Source organism: Stegastes partitus, unplaced genomic scaffold (genome assembly GCF_000690725.1).
Source record: "Stegastes partitus isolate 25-593 unplaced genomic scaffold, Stegastes_partitus-1.0.2 Scaffold530, whole genome shotgun sequence".
Classification (NCBI taxonomy): domain Eukaryota; kingdom Metazoa; phylum Chordata; class Actinopteri; family Pomacentridae; genus Stegastes; species Stegastes partitus.
The window spans coordinates 145,395-170,905 of NW_007578261.1; the positions used below are offsets into that span (position 1 = coordinate 145,395).

The 25,511-nt window shown below is 38.8% G+C and overlaps 1 protein-coding gene and 1 long non-coding RNA gene across 2 annotated transcripts; one reads left to right on the top strand and one right to left on the bottom strand.

Annotated features, from left to right (window-relative positions):
- Nucleotides 1-6,280: 6,280 nt before the first annotated feature.
- Nucleotides 6,281-25,511, top strand: gpcpd1 (glycerophosphocholine phosphodiesterase 1). Its single transcript, XM_008287957.1, has 20 exons — nucleotides 6,281-6,612; nucleotides 7,863-7,948; nucleotides 9,545-9,635; nucleotides 9,745-9,829; nucleotides 11,068-11,143; nucleotides 12,358-12,399; nucleotides 12,953-13,076; nucleotides 13,734-13,977; nucleotides 14,108-14,270; nucleotides 14,423-14,552; nucleotides 15,394-15,448; nucleotides 15,539-15,631; nucleotides 15,794-15,868; nucleotides 17,099-17,138; nucleotides 17,470-17,528; nucleotides 17,839-17,904; nucleotides 17,991-18,127; nucleotides 18,499-18,634; nucleotides 19,232-19,392; nucleotides 23,938-25,511. The coding sequence occupies exons 2-20, from the start codon at nucleotides 7,900-7,902 to the stop codon at nucleotides 24,128-24,130; spliced, it is 2,019 nt and encodes a 672-aa protein (XP_008286179.1). The 5' UTR covers nucleotides 6,281-6,612; nucleotides 7,863-7,899; the 3' UTR covers nucleotides 24,131-25,511.
- On the bottom strand, nucleotides 23,640-23,930 carry LOC103361769 (uncharacterized). Its single transcript, XR_520420.1, has 2 exons — nucleotides 23,816-23,930; nucleotides 23,640-23,783 (listed from the first exon to the last, which is right to left on the bottom strand). It is a non-coding gene; the product is annotated as an uncharacterized LOC103361769 (long non-coding RNA).

The following is a 25,511-nucleotide window of genomic DNA, read 5'->3' on the forward strand; positions in this document are numbered from 1 at the left end:
AATAAAAAAATAAAACAGGCCAAAATATAAATAATGTCTAAATCAATAACTTAAAAAAAATTTTTTTTACAAAGTGTCATTTGTTTCTTTACAATTTGTGGCTGTAAAAGTAGGGTGTTTAACTGTATTTAAATCTCCGAAATTACAATTATTTTACACATATTTGCTTTCTTTCTTTCATATAGTCTTTAAAAAAAACATATAATATTCATGCTCTTCATAGCTTTATAAATGACCTAAAGCCATTATATTGATTTGTAATTTTTGATTATGGTACTCTGCATTGGTCACTGATGTCATATCGGTTTTTTTTCCCAACATACAGCTATAATTGTGGTGATTTTACTCCACCCTTAAAGCACTTTTTGACAATTACAGTGGAGTAGATGTAGTCAGTTATTGCAATACGAGTCTTGATTTTCATGGGAATGGTAGTTGGTTTTTTCTTCTCCATTAAGAAAAACATAAAAATAATGATGTGATCTTTGGCTGCAGTCTGAACCAAACACACACGTTCCATTATGTCTGGAGATTATGATTTGAAGTAGCGCCACAACACGACATTTCTAACGGCATGTTTGCCCTTTATCGTAAAACTGCAGCTCCTGCCATTTGGATATTGCACTTGGCCACAGCATGATTTTGATGATATTTCGATTATTGTGCAAAGCGAGCAGAGGCATGACCTGCAGTAAAGGCCGGCTGGGAATCAGTGAGTAACTGCTTGAAGGTAATTGCACTAATCCTGATGCAGCCTCACAGGGCGTTTGTTTCACAAATAACTGACGACAGAGAATGTTGATCTTCTCAACCCTCAAAATGATTAAAAAACACGTTAAAATATTACAATAAATTAAAACGAAAGCAGTAAGTTTTCACATGTGTGAAGCAGCAACCGTAAATGTTTTTTTTTTTTTATCGTTTAAGATGTTCTGAAAATATATGTTTTATCAGTAACAAAAATACATATTTTATTAGCTCTTCATATTTTCTGAGTAACTGGAGATGTCAGAAAAATGAAGTGAAGTCAACAGTACAGTGCCTCAATCTGAGATGTAAGAAATTTCTCTGTAAACTGCTGGTAGCTCTGATATTTTACCGTATTTTTACAGGATTACTACCAACATTTATTTAAACAGTTTAAACATTCTGTTGTAAAATGTGATGTTTATGATAAAAGACCGGGGCCTGGCAATGTTTTGACTTCTACATTCCCTGCACTGTGCACTTATATATATATATATATATGGGGATAGGTTTGGACATATTGTGACGACCACAGGTCTTGTGGCAGTGCCTCTGCTGCCTGCCTCTGCCTCTGCTTTTCCTTTTCCAGTCTTGATGGCCTGCCCCTCCCACTCCATTGAAGGATTGGCTTCACCTGCTTGGTGCCTTTAAAAGCTGGGTGAATCCAAGATGGCTCTCTCTTTCTCCCTCCTGGATGGCTGGAGCCTTTCAGGTCTCTCTTGGTTTGGTTTTGGTTAGATTATGTGGAGCTTAGCCTTGGTTTTTAGACTTTCATCATTAGTTTTCCTAAATTACTCATTTATTTTAAAGCTGTTCCTGTGTCGACCTCCCCTTCTTTGCTATGCTCTTCAATGGGTGTGTATTTTTTATTGTGTTTTATTGTGTTTCACTATTTTTACTGTTTATTCAATCATTTGTATATTTTTTATTACCGTTTCCATAAGCACATCTGAATCCTGTTGTGTATGCTCTGGTTATGGTTATACAATGACAATAAAGGAATCTAATCTTATCTAATTTTACTGTGTTTTTAGAGCGATAGTATTAAAATTCATTGAGACTTTTTTTACTGATGGGGTAGTAAGTTGAAAGTGTTGTGAAAAGAAAAAACTCAAGTTACAAGTACCTCAAGTTTGTATAGTAATTAAGTAAATGTACATCCACCACCAGTTATTGGTTTATGATTGTAACAGTGCCCTAGTTAAGATAGACGGAGATGTTTGTCTGATTTTAAACCCAAACTAACAGAAAAGCACACACGTGAATGAAAAAGCTCAGCAAGTAGCACCTGGTACAAGTGACTTCTAATGAGAGCCCTGCTGGGCGCCGAGTAACCGCCTGAAATATTCATCACGCTTCGGTCTCTCTTCACTCATTACGATTTCTCTCTGGTAGCCTTTCTGCTTTCATCAAACCTCCTTCTCCCCTCACCATCTGAGAAACACTTTTTTTTGCCGCTGATCCGCCGTTAGACGAGCACCAGAGCTCGTGCACGACCTCTGGCAGCAAGTTGGCGCGCAGAACTTTTCATGGCCAACGCATCCACAGTCAGACTGATAATTGTGTCAGCAGAGTCCCATCGGTGTTCATTAGTGAAGTGAAGGCAGCCGACTGTAAGGAGCAGCTGATTTATAAATGAAAACTTACTGTATTCTGAATTGTCTGCATCTGAACAGGAGGGACTCTGTAATCCCTGATTCATAAAAATTTTGTTTCCGTTTCTAAACAGTATTTATGCTTTTGGGCTACGTGGTGATTGAGGATTGAATATTCAGTCCTGATGTTTTCTAGAGATGTGATGTAATTTAGACATCAATATGTTCCACTACTGCATGATGTGTTATTGTCATGTGAACACTAGAGGGGGCTACAGGCCAGATTTTAATTTGGAGTTGGTTCATCTGAGTGACACCAGGATTCACGGTTAATCCTTTCATGGCACAACTTACTTTTAATTAGAAACCGTCTAATATGACCTCATTCTCAAAACTTCCTTAATTAGGGTGTCACCACTTTGTTTAAAGACCAACCTATTTAAAGGGGAGCTGAAAGTGAAACAAGTTTCATGTCCTGAGTATGAAAAACGCCACTTCAGCAAATAGATTAACATGTTTTTAGCATGATTCTGCTACAAAAAAAGCTTCTCATGTTCTCAGGAGATTCAGATGTTTCTTCACTGTAAAGTTTTTAGTTTTTTAGTTATTTTTTTGGCCTTTTGCCTTTATTAGATAGGACAGTTGAGAGAGAGAGAGACAGGAAAGTGGGGGAGAAGAATGGGGGAATGGGATTCGAACCAATGGCATCAGGGATTATAGAGCCTGTACATGGGTCGCCAGCTCAACCAGGTGAGCTAAAGTGGTGGCGAATGTAGATTTTTGTTTGTCTACATCAAGAAAAACAACAAAAAAATTAGTTTGGGTTTATGACCAGGGACCTAAACAACTCAGTTTAGGGCACTAATATAATAATAAACCAATAAAAAAGTACTGGGATGTAACTGAAAGTAATAATTTATGGTCACACACTGTAAAAAAATAAATTACTTAACTTGACTTAAAGGGGAGGTATATACATCACCTGTGTTCCTGAAATCTACGCCTCCACCTGAGAGGATATTTGAGCTAAAGGCCTCTTCACCTGATCCCTCTCAGGCCCAGACAGCCAAATAGTGAAAAATGATCATCTGCTCTTGACTCACGAGCATCTAACAGCTGGGTCACCTCATCAAACATTAACATTTTACTCACGCAACGAGACGCTTTCGTAGAATGATGCAAGAGTGTGTTTTTTGTCGGCCACATGTTTGTACAGTATGAGCAGTGACAAGGCTGTGCAATAACAACAAAACATGATAAAGTATTTATCTGCTTGCTAACCATCAAAAAAACAGGCCCCAAACACAAATAATGTCCATATCAATAATATTTTTTTATATGTAGTTATTTGTTCTTCTACAACATTTTATCACATTCATATTACAAATAAAACAAAACTAAGAAAACTAATATTATTTTACAGACATTTGCCACTACTTAAAATAAAAAATGTGTATATTTAGCATAAAAAATGTATATTTCTTTTTTAATTTTATTTGACAGATTTCCCTGTTTTGTTAAATCCCAGATAATATTTAGTAAAATCACAGAAAAAAAAACAAAAACAAATTTATATGCTACAAGTAAAAAACAAACAAAAAAAAAAACAGGGCAAAACCCCTAAATAATGTCCACATAAATATTCTACAGGTTGGCAAATTATAATTTGTTCTTTTACAATGTCTGACCACAAAACCACATTTTACTGTATTAAAATCAACAAGAAGTTATTATTTGACAGATGTGTGCCACTAGTTGGAAGAAAATATACGTATATTAAGGATTAACAAAATAATTGCTATGGTTTTAAATCGCTGCCACCACGTTGGCGTGTTTATGATCAACAGTCGGGGAAGCAGCGCTGCTGACGTCACACATCATCTCCTCCTATTTAACATCGGACTTTTCCCTTCAGCCGAAAAACAGTCAAAGCCTCTTAGAAAATGAGCAGCTTCGTCTATTCCTGCTGACGGTACGTTCATCTTTACTCTTTTATCTTTTACCGCCATCGTGCCTCTTGTCCGCTAACTTCATCCTTTAGCTTCAGTCTGTCATAAACATAAACAAGCCTGCCGATGTGGCGTTCGCTGCAGCTCGTAAACTCCTACACTGTCGATATCACGATGAAAGTTTTATTAGTAAAGTATTTCGTTCTTACTGTTTTTGTATGGTGGCAGTTAATATCAAAATAGCCATCGCGAATAAAGCATTTTGATTTGTAGCATATGTTTTACTTCAAATATCTAAAATGTGAATAGAATGAGTGCATTGCAGTAAAAAAACAAAAAAAGGCAAAATCTTTGGTGTCTGTAGCGAACAGCTTCGTCCAAAGCTTTTAACTGCGGCACAGCACTACGTTACTGGACGAAAATGCCATTTTACCTTTGTTTACCACTGTTTGTTTTTTGTTTGTTGTTGTTCCGTGGGGAGGAACATGTGCTTTCAGCGGGTAACGCGGTGTTTTCGAAGGTCCGTGAATGCAGCAAATATGGCAAACCGCAGATCCGGAGCAGGGCGGTATGAACCGGCTCCGTCAAGTTACCGGCAAAAAACATCAACACGACACACACCTTCAAAATAAACGTGTTTTTTTGTTAAACGTTACAATTGTTACAGCACATAACTCAAATCTACCCAAAACATTTTTCATTAAATGCAGCAAAATTTAGGAATTCAGAAAAATTGCACATTTTTGTCAATGTCTGTAGCCTAACCCTAGGATTTGTGGGCTTGCTTTTTTTTTTTTTCTTTTTTCAAATCTAAATGCAAATAATTGTTCTAAACGGCATTATGGCCAGCATGGAATTTATGTAAACACATTATGTAAAGATGATATAGAAATAGGACAACAGACTGTTGACAGTTTAATACACTTACTCTATATCTACTGTATCTATAGATGGATAAGTGGGATCACTCCAAGGATCTATGTCTCTTTATATGCATGATAGGAACGACAGGGTATTTTATATGCTCCATAAAGCACATGAGGAAAAGTGAAGACTGAAGTCCATCATCTGATCTGAATGAAGCAAATCGGTCAAGGCTAAAGTGGTTCCATAAAGGCCAGTTAAAGCTCAGACAGTCAGGCGGCTAAAAGATACAGGTTCAAGTAGTTGAGATACATGCATGTGTGGATGATGCTGGAGTTGACTTTCTGTCAAATGTCAATTTCAAAAAGTTACCAAAGTAACTAAACTTGAATCATAATGCTTTACTGAACCAAAATAAATTCAAAGAAGTCAGACTTATTGAATTAAGCTTGGCTTATCTGGCAAACTTGCTTTACGGTAAAGGACCCCCCAGACCAACAATAATAATAATAATAAAATTAATTTAAGAAAAAAGTGGTTTGCTACAACAGAGTATTTGGGTGTGGACCGGCATATAGCGTCACCTTTTGTAAATGTTTTTTTCAGAACAAATCTATTCTAAAACTCATTCAAGAATCATTTGAGTTTCATAGGATATCAAAATAAGTATTACAGGGAATAAAGAGGCAGCACTTAATACTTCATTACTCAGTTAAAATCTGGCATTACATACATACTGCTTACATAAATGAAATGTGGAAATGTAGGAAGTTAATTTTACTTTTTGTTTGTACTCCTTGTAGAAACTCTCATTCATAGAAGTGCAACTGTTGCTTCAGGATACTAAAATTTATCAATTGTCCACTATTATCTTCAAAGTGGATAAAAAAAAAGGCGATTTTTTTATGTGGGCACAAATGGTGATAAAAAAAAAGATCCTCTTTGTGTATGCCACAGTAATTTTGGGATCATATTTTTGCATTTGGCAGTAATATAAGATGTAATATAGTGTCAATTGACTATCTTCCCGTCGTCCTCCGTGTTTGTTTTATTTTGACAGTCTGTTGCAGAAGTTGTGTTTCTGTTTTTGGTCACTTGACGCATGCGCAGGATGTTTGTTAATTCCGCCACATAGCGGAGAATCTTTGTTGAAGTTTATGTGAAAAGCTTGACAGTTTAACGTCCTAACGGGAGTTTGTCCGCGGGGAGGTCCATCGTTTTTGGAAATTATTGCGCTACTAGTGTTATATTTAGACTCGTGATGATTTTTATCTGGACTTAATATCGATTCTGGGCGGGATAACCGGAGCTGATATGGCTGTTGCTGGAGCGGCTCGTGAGATTTGCTTTCCCCTCAGACAGATGCCTCTCAGCGGGACACACGAACAGGGTTTCTCGTGAATTTCTCCCCCACAGGCAGTGCCAAGATCCGACACAGAGCTGCCAAAATTACAAAGGTAGCTACTACAACCGCGTTTTCTCTGCTTCTTTTGTTTTGAAGGTGTATTTTAGCTTTAGCTGTTCACAGCTATATGTACATCCTGCCAGCAGCTAACTGTCTGTTAGCTAACACTGATGCTGCTTCTCTAGTGATGCTAGTTTAATGTGGGTTTAGCTTAGCACAGAAAACTTTATATTCTGATCATTTCATCATTTCCAAACGATCTCAGAGTAATAGTGATGCAAAATGAGCTAACATGTGCTCTGCAGAGTAAAGTCATCCCACCTTCTTTCTGTGGTTAGTGCACGAGTCACAATAATGTCAATGTTAAAGCAGATAAACCAGTGATTATCTACCTGTGTGCCTTGTGATGAGTTTAATTTATAGTTTACACATTTTCATGCAGACAGATGTGTCATGCAAGTAGTTTTTTGGTGAGTAATTTGGATAACAAAACACTCAAAATAAATAAGTAGTCATAGTCAAAGCAAGTTTGTTGACTATGTTTGGGGGCATTGGAATCAGTCTTATTTATGATGATTTACACAGTTATAACATGTAAAGATGTGCCTTGTGACAAATAAACCACCGAACTAGACCAAAGCTACCAGTTTTAGCCACCAGCTGGAGGGAGTTTGGTTTATACTATAATTTATTTGTACTCTGTAGGTGACTTATTCTTTCCAGGACAAGAGCTGCAGGTGCTGTAGAGGTGGAAAAGTTCCCCCACAATACAATAAAGCAAAAATACAAAACAAGTAATCAGCAGACCCAATGTGTTGTCAGTCTTGCCGATAACAAAACACCGAATATTTGTCACACTTCCTCCTAGTTATAAAATCTGCTGCACCTCATCGCCTGCATAGTTTTCCTTCTTGAAAATGCCCTGAATACCTGAATCCTCTCATTCTTGCCTGAGCGGATTAGTTAATTGGCTACCACCAGATACCAACAATGACAAGCCCTCTCTCGCTCTCTCTCTTTCGCACATGCTCATACAAAATGCACAAGTGCCAAGCAGCGTGAAGCAGATCTGCTGCTTCACTGACACACACAGGACAGAAAACGTACGCTACTAACGATTTTCATCAGCGATGTTGTCACATTTTGGAGGGCTTTAATGCACAGAGGGAATGACCGAGGATTAAAAAACTTGGATGGTTATACTCTGGCTGTACTCGCTGCATTTGTATAGCTTGAGTTTTGTTAGCAGTCATCCGTGCTTGAAGTACGAGTATTTATTTATCTCCTCCTGATGTCTTTCAGCTTGTTTCCGCTGCCAATCTTTGTGCCTGTGTCAACTATGGAGACCACTCAGGTCACTTTGGCTGTCAGAGGAGAAACAACTCCAGGTAAAATTCAACTTGTTGAGACTTGCTGCAACGTGTTCATTCACTTATATTTAGAAACAGTGTGTAAAAGTACGATTTTATTTGCCTTTTTCATTTATTTGTGGAATATAGTGTTCCCAAAAGATAGTACTTGTAGTCCAGGGGACATTTTCAAACTCATCGATCACAGGAGACACTTTTGGTCCGGCAGCAATAGGAGTGATCTTGGTTTTTCATCAGCCCACCTGCTGCTCCATCTCCCTTCACTGTAGCATTGTTTTGCTTGTGTATTTTACCTGGAGCCATTGCTTTTGGGTGACTGTGGTAGAGACACTGAGCCTGAAGTTGCTCTTAATGGCAGACGAGCACCTAGCATGCAAATTAGAAACTTTATAAAGGGCTTCAAGTACTGCCAAGGTACAAGACGATATAAAGTGCATGCCAGCCACACCCAGACTGGTTTGGTAAAAACCTGCCTCGTCTCTAACAAAGAAGAACCGGAAAAAAAACAACCTGCATAGTTTGTGTGGCACACATGACTGAAGTTTGCCAAAACAAAAACAAAGGGTTTTCTGCTCAGATTTCATTGTAGTCCATCTCACTGAAACACTGAATTCACCGCTAACGCTCCACCTGAACAGTTTCTGATGTTGTGTATAGTATCACTGTAATCTCTGACCAATCCGGTTGTGGCAGAAAGTAAAAGCGTTTTTGGAGAAGGGTCCAACTGCAGACTTCTCTCCTAGAGTCCGTCGTTCTGTGAGCCAGTTGGGTTTGAGCAGGATGACTCGTCTTTTGTAATGTGAAGTAGGCTTCATAAACTTTCACTTACTTGGCTTTAGCAGTCCCCCCAAAATCTGTTTCTGAACAAACTGTAGGCTAAAAATAATCAATCTGGTTGCTGCTTTAGTTGTGTTAGATCTGCTGGAATTAATTCAAAAGTTTGTTCTGAATTTTGTACATTTTCTAACTTTCATTTGGAAACGCTTCAAGCTTGTGGGGAACAACAAAGCAAAACAGCAAAGTCCCAAACAACTACACGTGTAGGCAACGTTGGGCTACTGACACATTTATTATCAGACTGACGTTATTTATATGCACTACAAATCTTTCATCTGGTACTTCTCCCCTTTTGGAATGATTGAAAATTCACTCATATATATTAATGATAGAAATCAATAGGTAGTTTATTCTGTAGTTATGTCTAATTATTTTAATAACAAATAATGGCATATTTAAAAATTTGTAATTGAACCCTCTTAGTTTTTTATTTTTTTTGCCATGGTTCCACTTTTGAAAATGCTCTGGGTCCCAAACTGTACACAAGGTTTCATGTCTTTATAAATGAGTGAAGATGTTACATACATTGTAATGCTTTTCACTTGGACAACCATATATCATGTTCTTCTTCTTTTGTCAAACAGTTTAGTGAAGGTACTGGGGAAAATTGAGGATAATGTGTAAAATCAACAACATATTCAAATTAGATATTTTTGTTAAAACAGCCACCATTGTCCTAAGTTTGAGCCATACTGCATTTGTACTTTCAACTGTTATTTTCATTGGCGATTAATGCTGAAGTTTCATTATGTAAAATGCTCCTTTGACTGTTCGTAGGTGAGGTGATTGCTGTTGTTGGGAGCTGTGAAGCCCTGGGAAACTGGAGCCACCAGGAAGCCGTGACCTTACAGCCAGTTGGTGATGAAGGGTGGGTTAAGCTGTATAGTAATGCCTCACTTGTATTCAGGTTAAACAATGCCCGCATGTGTACTCTGTAACTGCTTTTAAAGAAAATATGTATTTTGTTTAACCGACAGATGCACATGGACTGCAGCAGTCACCGTTCCTAAAGGTGCTGTCATCAAGTACCGCTATTTCAAAGGCTTCTTTCTGGAGTCAAAGGTGAGTCTCTTTTCATCAGCAGTGGAGCAAAGTGGTAGATACTTTGGCTTGTTGTAGTCGAAACTCTATAGTCTAGTTACTAATAGTTAAAAAGATCAATTTTGTTGTTGATTGTATTCTGAGTTCACATTTGTTTGACTCTGTTGTTGCATGTTATGTGATCTGATGCATGTACTTTTGCAGAAAGAGGAAAAAGAAGTTTTGTTCAATTGTTATGAGTCTCAAAGTCACCATGAACTTGAGCTGTGACTTCCTCAGATTGTGTGGTTCTCTATTTACCACAGTTTAAGGTCGAACAATCACAGAATCGGCGGATTACTGCCACTGCATGTGTATTTATGCCCTCAGGAACGGCTTGAGGTCGGCGCTATGGGATATATTTAAGTCCAGGAAAACTGCTCAGCTGGCTTGTTCTTATCTGGCACGTGAGGCTTTACTGGGCCTCTGCTCAGCCTCCTGTCTGTATGCAAACATACATGCAAACATACCAGGAATCACATTTCTTTGATAAAAGAGAGAGAACATGGAAGATACTTTCCAAAAATCACGCTGTAGGTGTCAGAGTGCAAAAGTTTCTGGTGACTTTGTGCAGCCTGCGTTTGGGCGTGTTGTTTGTGTCTTTTTTTAATCCAAGGGTGGAGCTCACTTTGTGCGAGACGCTGCATGTTTGGACTTTGTTTTCTCGTGTGTTTGTACCGCTGCTGTGATACACCTCATTGTGTGGTTTAATCTAAAATCTGTGCAAAGTGAAACCTAGCAAAGTCTTACTGTAAGCAGCTGTGGTGAGATGAAAAAAAAAAAAAGTTTTTCCTGTGATGATTTATGCATTTTTAAACCATACTGGGAAGTTACTAAGAACAGGATGTTAACTCACTGACTGGATGTCTTGAGTAGTTGTTGACTAAAGCTGGCTGCTATGATTTAATTTTAAAATAAATATCTACAATATGCTGCTGTACACATATTGTTGCTATGGTTAATGGTGTCACGATGACACGTGTAAAAAGAGCAGCTTTACATGTAACTATGAAATCAGTTCTTTTTTTTCCCTTCACTAATAAATCCACTTTTCAGATTTCAACCCATGGTGGCTGACTGCCCTAGCTGGGGGATCGGTGACTATACCAGATCTAATTCCTTTCTCACAGTCTGGAGCCTGGCTTTGAGAACAACCTGAGAAGTAGTTCACTGTATCTGATCTGAAAACCCTAACGTTGTATCCAACATTGGAATTGCAGAGTGCAGGTGGCCCCTGTCAAGTGATAGTCAATATGTGGGAGACCCATCATCAGCCTCGCACGATGAGCCCCACAGGTATAGAACAACAAAATACAGGTGCACGGTTTGGTTGGGTTTGGTAAAGTGTGTCATACTCAAACCCCCTACAGAGCTCCCATCCCCTGCTGTCCTACAAATAAGCGCTGCCCAATGACAGTAATGCATCTCGCTAAAGAAAACAAGTTTGCCGCTTTGAGTTGGGGCCGCAAAATATATTGTTTCAGCATCAGCGCTGCTTAAACGCAACTTACTAAACTGTATTTAAAAAACATGGAATTAGTTGACATTCAGGCGCCACATATAGACAGCAAAGTGAATGAGGAACAGGGGAGACACAGTGAACAGGAAGACTTGGCTGTAAAAACAAACACTGCATCAGGTGTATTACCATTTAAATCAGCACTACAAAGCCCTGTATGACACGTCCAAAGCCAGATCAGAATGCCAACTGATGCCTTTACCAGTGTTACACTGAACGATCCAAATAGTTTTTTTTGCATTTTGTAAAAAAGATTTTGTAACGTCAATGTAGAGGCACTCCTCTACAAAATCATCCCAATCATTTTAGAATTAATAAATCTTTCAAAAAATAGACTAATTCAAGTCATCTGGTTATTTTTTAAGTATATATCCGAGAAAAACAAAATACCGCCATGTCAGTTTTCCCCGATATCATGCAGCCCTGCTGTGGGTTTATAAATACACTGATGCTTCCACGACTGCAGTGTTTCCTCCTACAACTCTGTAATTTACTGGTAGCCTCTGGAGCTTCTTGCTTATCAGTCACAGCGTGTATGCTTTTAAAAACAGATTAAGGGAAAGCACATGTCGGAATAATCAATAGCCACAGAGGAAACACTGCAATGCAGCACATGTCATGACCCGTCATTGTAGATCTCTCTGGTGAACATGCCATTGTGTTGACATAATGCAAACCAAGCTCATACAGTGTGAGCTTCATAGGGAGAATAGTTGCAGCTGCTTGGTGTTTTGTTTTCCACCACAACCTGTCACCCAATCCTTTTTATTTATTTCCCACTAACTCGCTTTTCCTACAAAAACAAGAATTTGCTCTAAATATGTAAAGCTTACATTTATGTTAGATGCAGCAATGCTTTGTTTGAGTTTGTAATAGCTTCATAAACAACCTGCTAAGTGAACCCTCGTGCTATACAAAGTGTTCTGCATAGAAATGTTTTGAAAACATCATCTATCCCGCTTTTAATGCTTTTCTTTCCCCTTTACTGCAGAAACACACCAGGATATTGATGATGGACAATTTGGCATTCACAGTAAGTTCAATAAAAAACACACAAAAGGTACAACTAATTGTCCAACACAGTCATTAGAATTACTTACAGGAGCTGCAGCAATTCTTCAGTTAGTTGTCTGCAGTTAAATTAAACGCCAACTATTATGATTATCGTTTATTCAGTCTGAGTACATTTTAAGAAAAACAAGTCTAAATTCTTTGGATTGTGGACAAATGAAGACGTTTGATGAACATTTTTCACCATTTTCTGACAATTTATAGACCAAACAACTGATTAATTAAGAAAATACCCAACAATGACAATAATTGTTAGTTGCAGCCCAGTGTACGCCACTTGGGGTTTACATAAAGACTGTGACGTAAAACCACCTTAAACCTAAATTATATGTCTCTCAACACTTCCCATCTTTTGTATAGCTCAGGTTTTGAGGTTGTCCATTATAACTGAGCAAAGCGCAGCCTCCGCCCTGCTATTGTATCTGAGACCAGTTCTGCAGTTCATCATTCATGAATGACAAAGCGAATGTCGAGGCTCATCGCGTGTTTCCTGTCTGCGTCCTCTGTTTCTATAGATGGGGTGAATTGTGTTGACTCTGGGTGGCTGACGTGCCAGACGGAAATTCGCCTACGTCTGCACAATTCTAAGATGTCCCCGGTGTCCATTACAAAGAAGAAATTCAAGAAGTCTCGCTTCAGGTATGGGTGATGCCAAAGGCCAAATTTAACACCAGACAGCCGGAGAAAGTGTAGCGTGAAAGCGACACAAGACGGATCATTGCAGTGCTACTGTTACCTGAGTGTAACTAAAGTCCTGCATACATATTTATTAAAGTAGCTAAAGCCAGGCTAATGCTACAGATTTACCCCAGTTTCACCCTTCAAACAAGGAGGAAATCTGCTCTGGGATCTTGTTGTGACTAGATCATATGGTAATGTGAGGGTGTACACATCCAGTCTTTCAACATGAACCCAAACTCAAACTCGTCATATCAAATATTATATTCACAAGTTAAAATCTTTTTAAACCCTCATTCTCCATTTTGCTTCCATCTGTTTTCCCATGAGGTCATGTGAGATAGTGCTTACTTTCCTGCTCCCTGATGGCTCCCTCTGGAACCATAACTTTAATCATGTTCTGTACTGTGTAATGTTGCATTTACCGCATGCCTGAAATTAAAGAGAAGAGTATCGGTAAAGCTTCTCCCCTTGTGTGTGATACAACCCTAGTCAGGCTTTTAAAAGTCCTTTCGTCTGAGCCTGTCTTAAGAGTTTAATTTTAAACTTTATTTTCTATATATGTGGCCTCCAATATGACTATATCTCACTAACTGTTCATTTTAACTATCTATGCAGGATCAAGCTGACATTAGAGGGCATTGAGGAAGAGGATGACGACGACGAAGAGGAGCAGCTCAGTCCTTCAGCTTGGCACAAGATGACCACAACCCTGGGGATCAGTCTCATCAATGCCAATGGCTATCGATCACGTCACTCGCAGCCCGAGTGTGGCTACGCTCTGGAGCCGTCCCAGTGGACCGAGTACAGTATCCACACCATGGACCCCGACAACCTGGAGCTCACCTTTGAGTTTTTTGAGGTAGTGCTCGAGTTAATACAGCCTCTTATCATTCTGCACAGTTGTACTGAAGTTTGAAATGACGATTTTTAATTGTTTTATCGGGGTACGTATAATTAGCGTTGTATTTATCCTGACTTTTTGTTTACAGGAGGATCTGAGTGCGCATGTAGTCCAGGGTGACGTCCATCCAGGACACGTGGGCATAGCCTACCTCCTCTCGTCCTCATTTTTGGAGAGTGGAAAAGACATTGGGGTAGTTACACTTCCCATAATGGGACGAAACTCCAGACAGACCATTGGGAAAGTAAGAGGTAAGGTAGTGTAGATATTTACACTGCAAAGTAAAGAAAATTTTTTTCGCAATCTGTACCACTTGCTGAGCAATCTGTGTTTCTATTTATATACCTGTTGGCTAATATTTGTGTGTACTGTAAACGTACAAAAAGTTTGACTTCTGTTTTAGTGGATTACCTGGTAATCCGACCCATCCAGGGGCTGCAGTGTGACATGAGCTCCTCGTTCACCAAATACTGGAAGAAAAGAAGCACTCTGGATGTGGGTCATCGAGGAGCTGGCAGCACGCATGCAGCCAAGTGAGTCATACTGGCAGATTTATACCTGCACATCAGATTGATCAAAAAGAGAGAGGAAAAAAAACATGTACATAGATAAAATAGCAGATTGTATTCATTAGTGACAGGAAGTGATTATAACTGAAATGTTTATATCAGCAATGTAAAACATGCTAGAGACTCAACCAGTTGATCTGAATCTGCAAACTTGCTGCTATATGTTCAAGGTCAGGATCTTTAACTGAACAAATGTTTTGTTAGTGACCTGAAAAGAAAAGATGCATCTGTGCAGTTAATTATTAATCGCTGAATACTCAAGAAGTTTTCATTCTGCTGATGATTTAGCCGTTCACATCAAGTCCTGTCAATGTGTTTTTTTGCTTGGGTAGAGTGAACAGTTTGGATTTCATTGTCTAGTGATTAGTTTTGATTTTTTTTTCTTGATTATTAGGTCAAAAAATGTCAGAAAATGGTACAAATTTTGGATCAGTGTTTCCCCAACGCTGTAGAGGACTTCCTCAAATGTCTTGTTTTGTCCACAATTCAAAGAGATTCCTTCACACAGGAAGAAAAAAACCCAGAAATCTTCCAATTAGAGTAGCTGAATGAGAGATTTTTGACTGTTTTCCCCTTTTAAAAAAATACTCAAATCAATTATATGACTGTTTTAATAGTTCATCATTCATTTAATAGTTGACAAATGGATTCAACTTTGCAAATTTAGTTGTGATGGATGGAACAAAAAAAGTGCAAAGTTTCACTACAAGTAAATGCATCCACTTATTTTTGTCTACATTTAGAAATGCATGTTTCCAACGTGAATTCCTGTAAAAAATGTTTTCTATTATTGTGTATTTTACAGGCATCACAGAGTCACAGAGAACACAATAGCCTCCTTCAAAAGGGCTGCTAAACATGTAAGTCTCCGAGATGATTAATGCATGAGTGAATACTACCTTTGACATGACCGCTATTTAAATACTTGTGTTCTATTTGTGTACTTGCAGGGTGCACCCTTTGTGGAGTTTGATGTTCACCTCTCCAAGGACGCGGTTCCTATCGTTTACCATGATCTCACCTGCTGCATATCCACCAAGAAGGTAAATTAAAGGCCTGTTGTACTTTGCTCTGAAACTCCTCCGTCTCTATTGATATTTTGTTTGACTGGGAAACGGTGTGTCACAATGTACAGGTTTTTCATTGCAAGCTACACTGAACATTGATCCCTTGTTGTGCTAATAATTCTTTCTCTGACTCGGCAGAAAAATGACAAGAATCTGGAGCTTATTGAGGTCCCAGTGAAAAACCTGACATTTGACCAGCTGCAGCTTTTGAAGGTAAATCTGCTTCTGGTTGGTTCATAATCTCATTTACATCATCAGTTAACATAAAAACAATCTCACCTGGATCAGGAAAAACATGTATTTAAGCATGCATCATAATAGGAATGCAATCAGACTAGCTAGGCCACATCAAGAGGTGGTGTGGTTCGCATTGAAACCGGATCGCAGCCAGGTGTCCATGCAGTCTGTGCAGCCTGACCTCATTTTTAGGAAATATAGGTTGAAAGGTCACCAAACACCACTGCTTCCCTACAGCTCAAGCTTTTACAGTGAAAGCTATGAATAGCAAAGGTCTTCTCTTAACAAATGATTAATGCATGTCCATGGCATTGCTTCCCATCAGCACCAAGTTTGAATCCAAAGCACAGTGAGTTAAATGTCATCATGCAGATTACACCAGCTGTAAACAAAAACACATTTGTTTTTTTTTAGCAATTATTTGTCTACTTAGCTGATGCTGAGTTGCAGTTGTGTATCTGTATCTGTATCAGCTAAATGTCAGGCATTATTAATGTCTTGTTGTTGATATGGCAGTTATATGCCAAAAAATATTTGCACAATTATGGCTAAAATGACAATCAGGTTATTTTAATCATTACTGAGATCATGTTTGTTAATTAGGGATAAAATATAATATTTGAATAAATATAGAACTGCTTAGGGCTGCAAGGTGTCACAGTGGTTAGCACCGTTGCCTCGCAGCAAGAAGGTCGCCGGTTCGCGTCCCAGTGAGGACACCTGGGATCTTTCTGTGTGGAGTTTGCATGTTCTCCCCGTGCAAAACATGCTGAGGTTAATTGGTGATTCTAAATTGTCCGTAGGTGTGAATGTGAGTGTGCTTGGTTGTCTGTCTCTAAGTGTAGCCCTGTGATAGACTGGCAACCTGTCCAGGGTGTCCCTTGCCTTTGCCAGCAACTTAAACATTTGTGTGACCAAAAATTACTTTAAAAAAGCAACATATAGCGTTCTAAATCAGATTTACCCAAGCTGAAACCAAGTGATTTTATCTGCATGGGCTGTGACTGGAGCATTTTAAAATATCAGTCAATCATAGTGAGAATTAATTGTAAGAAGCCAAAGTCCAGTAACCAGAACTACTCTCATTCCACCTATTCACCGAAAATACTATTTGTCTTTTTGATCATTCATTGACTAAACAAGTGACATATTGTTTTTCACTGTTGATATTTAAGTGCATAATGTATGATTTGTTTCTTTGCACAGCTGGCTCATGCCACTGCCATGAAAGGAAGCGATCAAAAAGGTATGCAGCTGTTTTTTGTCGTTTTGACACCTCACTGTACTTGCTTAGACCTTGGACGACAAATCGAAGTAGCTTAGCTGTAAAATGTTATTAGTATGTTAGGCAATGTGCCTGTATTACATAATGTGTTGAAATTTTAGCTTTGTTCCACAAACTACAGTATGCTTCCCTGTAAAGTAGATCAAAAGACGAGCATAACTTCACTTTTGATCAACGATTCTTCTGTTTACCTCATTGCACATCACATAAAAGTGGTGATGAATATGTAATTAGGTCAGCAGATCATTTTTATTTTGCGATCGAACATTCTTCTATTTTGTTTGTTGCTTAGATCTGCTGGACGAGGAAGATGAAATCGATGAGCACCAGCCGTTTCCTTCACTCTCACAGGTAGATGACTTTATGATGATATACTTTGTTGTGAATATTTTATTGTCTACATTGTATTGTGGTCTTATGAGAATTAAAGCTGTATATTTTAATTACACTGTGGATGTAAAAGCCCAGCTAGGGACAGGAGCTTGTAATTAGCAATAGCTCTAAACTTTCTGTGCAGCTCATCGGTTTCATGTGCTGTGTTGGAACTGCATCATCCCTCATAAATAAAAAACAAATTCAGTTCAGATATCGTTGGCTTCTCCTCTCCTGGGCTTAATTTTATGTGAGTAAAATAATTATCTGATTTTGTACCTCTTCGCAGATCTTCCAAGCTGTTCCTGAACACGTTGGCTTCAACATCGAGCTCAAATGGATCTGCCAGATGAAGGTGAGTATTCTAAAACAGAATGGAGAAAAACAGGCACTTTTAATTTATAGAACAAGCTGATGTTTTTAACCATTTTACGTTGACAGGACGGGTCGTGGGACGGCAACTTGTCAAGCTACTTCAACATGAACACCTTCCTCGACATTGTTCTGTCCTGCGTTCTGCAGAAAGGCGGAAAAAGACGCATTGTGTTCTCCTGTTTTGACCCAGATATCTGCACCATGTAAGTGCAATTGGATTAAGAAGGCACGCACCGAGACCTAACGAGCTGTAGGAACTGCATGTCGTTCACAAACACAATAGCATTACATGGGCATGCATACAGGCTTTATTCAATAGTAACTGAAGGTTTCACGTAGATAAAGAACCTAGCAAAGATTTTTCTGGACTTTCTCATGAAGCTGACATATTTCACTATTTCTATTAAAACACATAATATTTTAATTGTGTTTAAAGACTGACAGGCTATCGTCATGTAATTCAGCTTCTAGCTTTGGAAAGCATCACTCAGGACGTAGAACTGCTGCTTAAGGATTTGGTTATAAACAGGTGTTCTCCAGCAGCTCATGAGATCTGTTTCTGTTTGTCCTTCAGGGTGCGAAATAAGCAGAACAAGTACCCCATCCTCTTCCTGACTCAGGGGATTTCAGACAAGTATCCTGAGCTGATGGACATCCGCTGCCAGACCACTCAGATCGCCATCAGCTTCGCCCAAAGTGAAAATATTCTGGTGAGCAGTATTGGCATAGTAGAGCTGCAGTCAACCAATTGAAAATCTGCAACTTATTTGTAGATTAACTAAATCAGCCAGAGTGCATTCTACCTGCTAGTCTTTTCAATCTAAATAAAGCCTAAATAAACTAGTGTTTCCAGCATAGCAAAGTTGGGAGGTTGTGTTCACAGGTAGTCCATTCCTCCCATTACTAAAAAGGATGGACAGATCCTTGAAAGTCATTTATATTGCACTTTCTCCTTATTTAAATTAACACCGGAGGTTGACTGACGAGTAAGTATTTGGCCAGATGAGAGTATATTGACCAATTTTAAATCATAATTTCGACTGTATTTTAAAAATGCATGTGTAATTAAAAATGTTGCAGCGATGTACATTTAGAAAAATTCTACATATACGGTTTTAGTGACAAAGTCTCTCCACTTTTAGCAGCTAAATTAAAAAAATATTTATAATTTTAATGAAGCCAAGGGACTTTGACAGCCTTCACTGGAATTTAGCGCACCATCCCCTGTGCTTTGCCTCACATGAGGGTGAAAATGTTCAAACACTTTCCTCTTTTCATTCACTGAACCTAATCTGTTGCTCTTCCAGGGAATCAGTGCCCACACCGAGGAGCTGTTAAAAAACCTCAGCTACATCGGGGATGCCCAGGCTAAAGGTCTGGTGGTGTTCTGCTGGGGAGACGACAACAACGATCACGAGACCAGGAGGACGCTGAGAGAGCAGGGAATTGACGGGCTCATCTATGACAGGTAGGTTATAATTCAGCATGCATATCTGTGGCTGCCACGTCAGTTCTTGTGCAACCACGAACATCAATGTGGTGAATGTCCAGTGTGAAGGTTCAGTGTAATGAGGGGTAAGGAACTGCTGTCTCCTCTTGTTTTGCACTTGGGCTTTGTTCATTACATTTCTTTTTCTGTTTCAATTATTCTTCATTACTACTTGTTCATCAGCTGGTGCTAAAGAAGATGCTACACTACATTAAATATACTAGCAATCACATATTATACATAATATATCACATATAGCAGTTTTTTTATAAACTTTCCAAGCAGGTTTTCTGAAACCTGGGAAAGATTAGTTACGGTAAAACAGTTATTTTTAGCCAGAAGCCCACTTTTTGGTTGTCGTGTGAATTTCGTAGCCTGGAGATGCTTCAGTTTGCTGTCATAAATTCCTGTGACAGGTTGTGGTTATGTGATGTGGGCGTTAACTTGAACCCAGTTACAGCTTTCCCAAGTATTCACTTCAGTGTTTGATTGTCCACTAAGAAGGTTAGGGAGAATAGTTATTTCCTTTACAGTGTTTTGCTTTGGGTTTTAATTAAGTTTGAGCTGTGACTGTCTGCTACAGTTTTCATCGGCCAGCTGCTGAGTTGTTGCTGTTGCAGAAACAAACTTTCACTATTCCAGACAGGTGAATGATTGCCAGAGATCTGCTGCTGTCGTATGTGCTCAGTGTAGATAAACACGTGAATTACAACTACAGGTTGCGTCACAGTGCTGTTGTTGTGGTACAGGCTGTTGGTGGAAATCATTGCTGACACACGCAGACAGACAAGTTAAAAAATGTTAACACACACTGCGCTTTAAAGCTGAGCGACACAGGGAAAACACCACTTTTCTGACAGATGTTGGAATTTGATTGTAAGTCAAGCTTCTCTAGTCTTCTCTGTGTAACATGTGATGGGGCTTTAACACATGAGCTACCCTCAAAAACATGACACAAGGACGACGGCACAAATTTGTGACACCACATTTAAAACCCAGAGTCAGACACACTTCATAACATCTATTCCAAATTACAGCCTTTTGCAGTTTGATAATTTCATTGCTTCAAGATCAATTAATTCTTCAACCCTCCTGGAAATTAAGGATTCAGATGGTATGAATATGCATTTTGATGCTAATCCATTTGGCAATACGTGGATCCCATATTTCCATTGCATATTGTATTATGACATCTGTTGTATCCTGGAAAACGTGTTAATCTTATCATTTAATGAAAAAGATACATCACACTTGGAACACATTTTCAAAGTAATGCAGTAAATTTAAGTCAAAGCAGATTCGAAATTGGCTCGTTTTTCAAACCAGGTAATTTCACTGTCGTGCTCTTGGGTCACACATTTTACTGCTCTTTTGACTCACAGGTCAGGTGGATAAGGCCACACTGCGAGCTACAAACTACTCCGGTCATGACAAACTATTCTAATCAAACACAGATAATACACCTTGATAAACGTTATCCAAATTCAGCTTTTCGTGCTGAAGCCTGTTAAGTAACACCCTGACCCTTGTCCCGCACACAGTTTTGTCTCTACTGGCTGACGCCACACCCGAGTTATTAAGCAGGCATTTCATTTTCATCAACAGACTACTGCATTCATAACTGCTATTCATCTGAACACTCGGCTGTTTGTCAGCATGTTTTTCAGGGTCTACGTGTTACATAATCCGGCACTGGCAGCGATGTTAATTATTTGGCATCTGTCATGGCGTCAGACAAAAAGGTTTGATTATTCCTTGAGTAATCTGTGAGCTGGAAATTAATTTACAGCATTGGCCAATGCTTTACATAAGTAAAGCTTGCATTGGTAGCAGAGTGCAGGAGTTTTGTCTGTCTGGTCTCAACAAAAAGCTGCGTGATCAGCAGGACGTGTTTGTTCAGCCGTTTCACTTCTGTGTTTCACTATACAATGACATTTGTTCTCCATTTGTGTTTGCACTTTGGCCCAGATTTTTTCAGACCCTTGCAGAAAGCCGAACACAGACAGTGAACCCCTTATTAGTACCCAGTAATCCCTGTAGATTCCACTTCATCTCAAATCTATTTTTAAAAAAAAATTCTGACATCTCCAGGTTGTTGTTGTAACTGTGCCTCTTTCTTGCAGAATTTGTGAAAGCTTGGTGCCACATTTTGACTCAAGTTCTCCAGATTCCCGTAATGTCTCTCTGGTTCCTGGCTGTGTTTTGTTGATGTACTCACTCTACACCCCTTGGCTTGTTTTTGGTCCCCCCCTGCTCCTCAAATACTACCTGAATAAATATTACTCATTAAATGCTACAGGAACAAAATAAGGTTCCTGGACAATGATGCAAGACGGTTGACTTATCACATTTTCTACGCCTTAGCAGCACCGTACTAGTTGTTGTTTTGGAATCTTTAAAAACGTTTTTTGATTTGTCAACTGCCATGTTTATCATTTTAAGGCTAGTTTCTACAGCTGATAGCGAGGTCACTTTTTTTTTTTTTTTTCTACATGCCTGTGTATTGCTTTGGGTATGCCATGAAAGGCCTCCTTACTCGCAGTAAAAGCATGCTTGATGTTATACTGGGTGATATTTTTGAAGAGTGAATGGCTTGCCCAGTGCATGAGTACCTGTATACACTGCTTTGAACTGCTAGTTTTGATCTAATTTTCCTTAAGTTGATGTATGCAGCTTTCATATCACAAAGCCACCTTGACCACCATACATCCTAACTAGGTGTAGTCCTAGAAGTCCAACAAGTACCTGCATTCAAGCTACACATTTAAAAAAAAAAAAAAAAAACACTCCACCTCTCAGATGTCACAGCTTTTTCTTTTTTTACAACTATATTTTCTATTATTTGCACCTATCATGCTTGTGGATGATCTGCTTGTACTATAGTTTATTTTATTTGTTTACTTATTATTTTACAAAAGGGGTGATCGCACTGGACTCTCCGCCTTCTATTTGGCAAATCCTTCAGTGTATTGGGCTCATTTTGCCTGTCAAATATCCTACATTTGCCATTCTTGATTACCAAATTCTAAAAACTGGCTTCAGAGTGTGTTCACTTTCAGAGACTTGGTTCCAGACAGATGGTGTGATGCCTTCATTTTTGACCTAATGTGCTTTGGTGATCTAATCTGCTTTGGTGCAGGTTGTAAAATTGAGCCACTCAAATGTAGCTGATAAGCCAGTGAGTGGTCAACTCAAAGTACACTCGCTAATCAAGTAAAGGGAAATTTTGTGTCAAGCCCTTGGGTGTTGCTTGACAAAGTGTGGAACATTGCCAAGCAGGTAGAAAGTGAGGTGGTCAGCTCAAGGAACGGATGATATCAAAAAATTATATAACCCTCTGAAACCCAAATAGTTCCTGGCATTTTGTTCACTGCAATATAAAGTCCTGCACCCTAACTGTAAATAGCATGATTGCTGGAAGTAGAGAGAACTGAGAAGTCTTCTGTGCAGTATGTCAGAGTAGTAATGGGATAAATCTTGAAAAAGAAGAAGAAGAAAACAAGTTGAATTTGTTTATCTATTTTACAAACATTAAAAAGAAAAAAAAATGTACAAAGTTTTTCCAAATGCCTACAGGTGTTACCAATACTGGGGGAAAATGGTGGGTCAACATACAACAGCTATTACTTTAATAGAGTTTTTAACTTCTCCATCTGCTCTGTGTAAACACAGCCTGCAGTTCAACCACATTGCTCCCCAATTTTTTTCGTCACTTGCTTGTTGGTTGCAACTGATGACTCATGATGATTTTCTTAGTTTTTTTTTCTACAGAATCTGTTGCAAATGGTTAATTTTTAGTAAATTTTTCAACGTGACATTGATTAATGTGATTTTGATGAACTATATGGATTTTAAACTTTTTGTTTGAATTCATTTTGCCAATGGATTGTCATGTCACATATAAAACACTCAAGGACCATTAGAAAGTTGACAATCTGAGCTTCTTTGTGCTTTTACACTTTGGCTCTTATAAAAGGCGTAATTTTAGCAAATTGTTTGGCAACTTTTCTTAACATGCCTTTCGATTTTACCTGTGGGTTTTTGGGTTCAGAGGGTTGAGAGCAATCAGAAAAGGCTTTCTCACTGCCAATATGGCAACCAGTGCAATCATTCCCCAGGTCATAAATGAATGCAGCAGGCATTGCTGTTTCTATTGAGGTGGATGCATGAAAAACATGAGTGTGGATTACTGTTTGGAAAGATTACCTCGTTGATCAGTAGTTTAGAGCTGAGCTGGACTAGTCTTCATATTTGCGCATTTTGCCTGGTGAAACCTTTTGTGCAACTTAAATCAGAATTAAAATACTGTATTTTTTGTAAGTTTGTACTAACAAAATATTTTGTTTTACTTCGCGGTACTGTTAATATATCTCTAACAACCTCCAGTTGATTCTAGTGTGACATTATCGTCATACTGTCACATCCTAACGTGTTGCATAATGAAGTTATGAAGAGCTTTGTTTGATCTGATAATCCTACGGCTGTGCATCCGTATCTAAATATGCCTCCTTTTTCCCTCTATAGTATCTGTGATGAACACGGAGAGCAGCCAAACATCTTCCAGGTAGAGGAGCAACACTCCCTGCGGGAGGTCATTACAGAGGAGACCCTAAAGAGCTGTTCCTGCGACTCTATTCCCTGCTCCAGGGCGCCCTGCACCGCCTCCAAACCCTTTGTTGGAAGCGTGGAGTCCGATTCTGGCCTCAGCTCCTCCTGAACATCCCAGAGAATCGACCTTACAGTTTATCTTGTTGTATACTCACACTCAAGAGGTCCATGGTAGGAACGCAGGTTTAAATTAAAAAAATAGTTCTCATGTCTTTCCTATTTCACAAATAGTCACAGGATCAAAAATCCACTTCAGCCATTTCCACTCCACTCAGACTTTGTCTAATGTCTTGTATCGTCAGCAGTTATATTATTTATGCTTTCTATTGAAACATGTGGATGTTCAGCCAAAACCTGACTTTTTGTTTTTCCTGACAATCAACAGATTGTTTAGGGATCAGAACAGTCTTTATTATCGGGGAACAATGTTAAATTAGAACTTCACAGTTAATATTTATTCAGCCAAAACGTTGCATCTCCTCATAGTGCTAAAATTTCATGCATATGATATTTTACGGGTGATGAAGTTTATGATGATGCAGGGCTATGCTGTTATTTTTTTTTTTCCTGTTTGTGCTGTTATGTTTGATTCAGTGCATTTAGCCATTACCTGAAGTGTTATTTTAATGGTCTCCCATATCATAGAGTAATAATTTGGCAGCTTTTTCTACAAATCACAATCAGCTGCTGGGCTGCATTTGGATGAGGGTGCAGGTTGCCATTTATAAGAACTCACTTCTTGGTAGATATTGCGCTTTGATATAACCCATATGACTGATTTAGCATGTGCTCCCCTTTTTCTTTTTCTTTAAACTCCTGTTTTTTGACTTAATGATTAAGATGAGTTGCAATCAAAAAGTTCAGCGTTTATGAAAAAATAAAAAATAAAATAACCACACTGAGGTTACAGTGCAATTGGAGCACCCACACGCCATCGTGCTACAGTTCAGGTTGTTTGCGCTGAATGCTTTTCCTCAGACAGCTCAGGACGTTAAAGTAGAACTCGACGTTGACAGGAACAGTCTGAAGTTTTGGATCGCTCGTCGCTGCTGTTATTGTAAATTGTGCTCTGCATACTGTATGTACTGTAGCCTTAAGTTTCAGAAAGCAGAATGTTTTATTTGTGACAGCGCACAGACTTACCACAGCCTTAAGGGGTAATAAAATCACATCGTTATGTTTCTGGCCTTTAGCTTCAGCATCACGAGCTGAGACGTGTGTAGTACTTCCTACACTACCTTCACAACACCAATACTCTTTATCTCGTGGCAGATTATTTTCTGTCCCAAGTTACCCTTGAATCCATTCACATGATGCTGACTGTATATAGCTGACTCACCGCACAATCTCTCAACTACAAACTCTGATGGTTAATGCATGCGTTGTCTGTATGTCTGTATGACAGAACAACCAGGAAGAATGAATGAACCAAGTGTGTAATATCAATGCCACTTGTAATGTAAATAAAATTAAAAGCTCTGTTTGTTTAT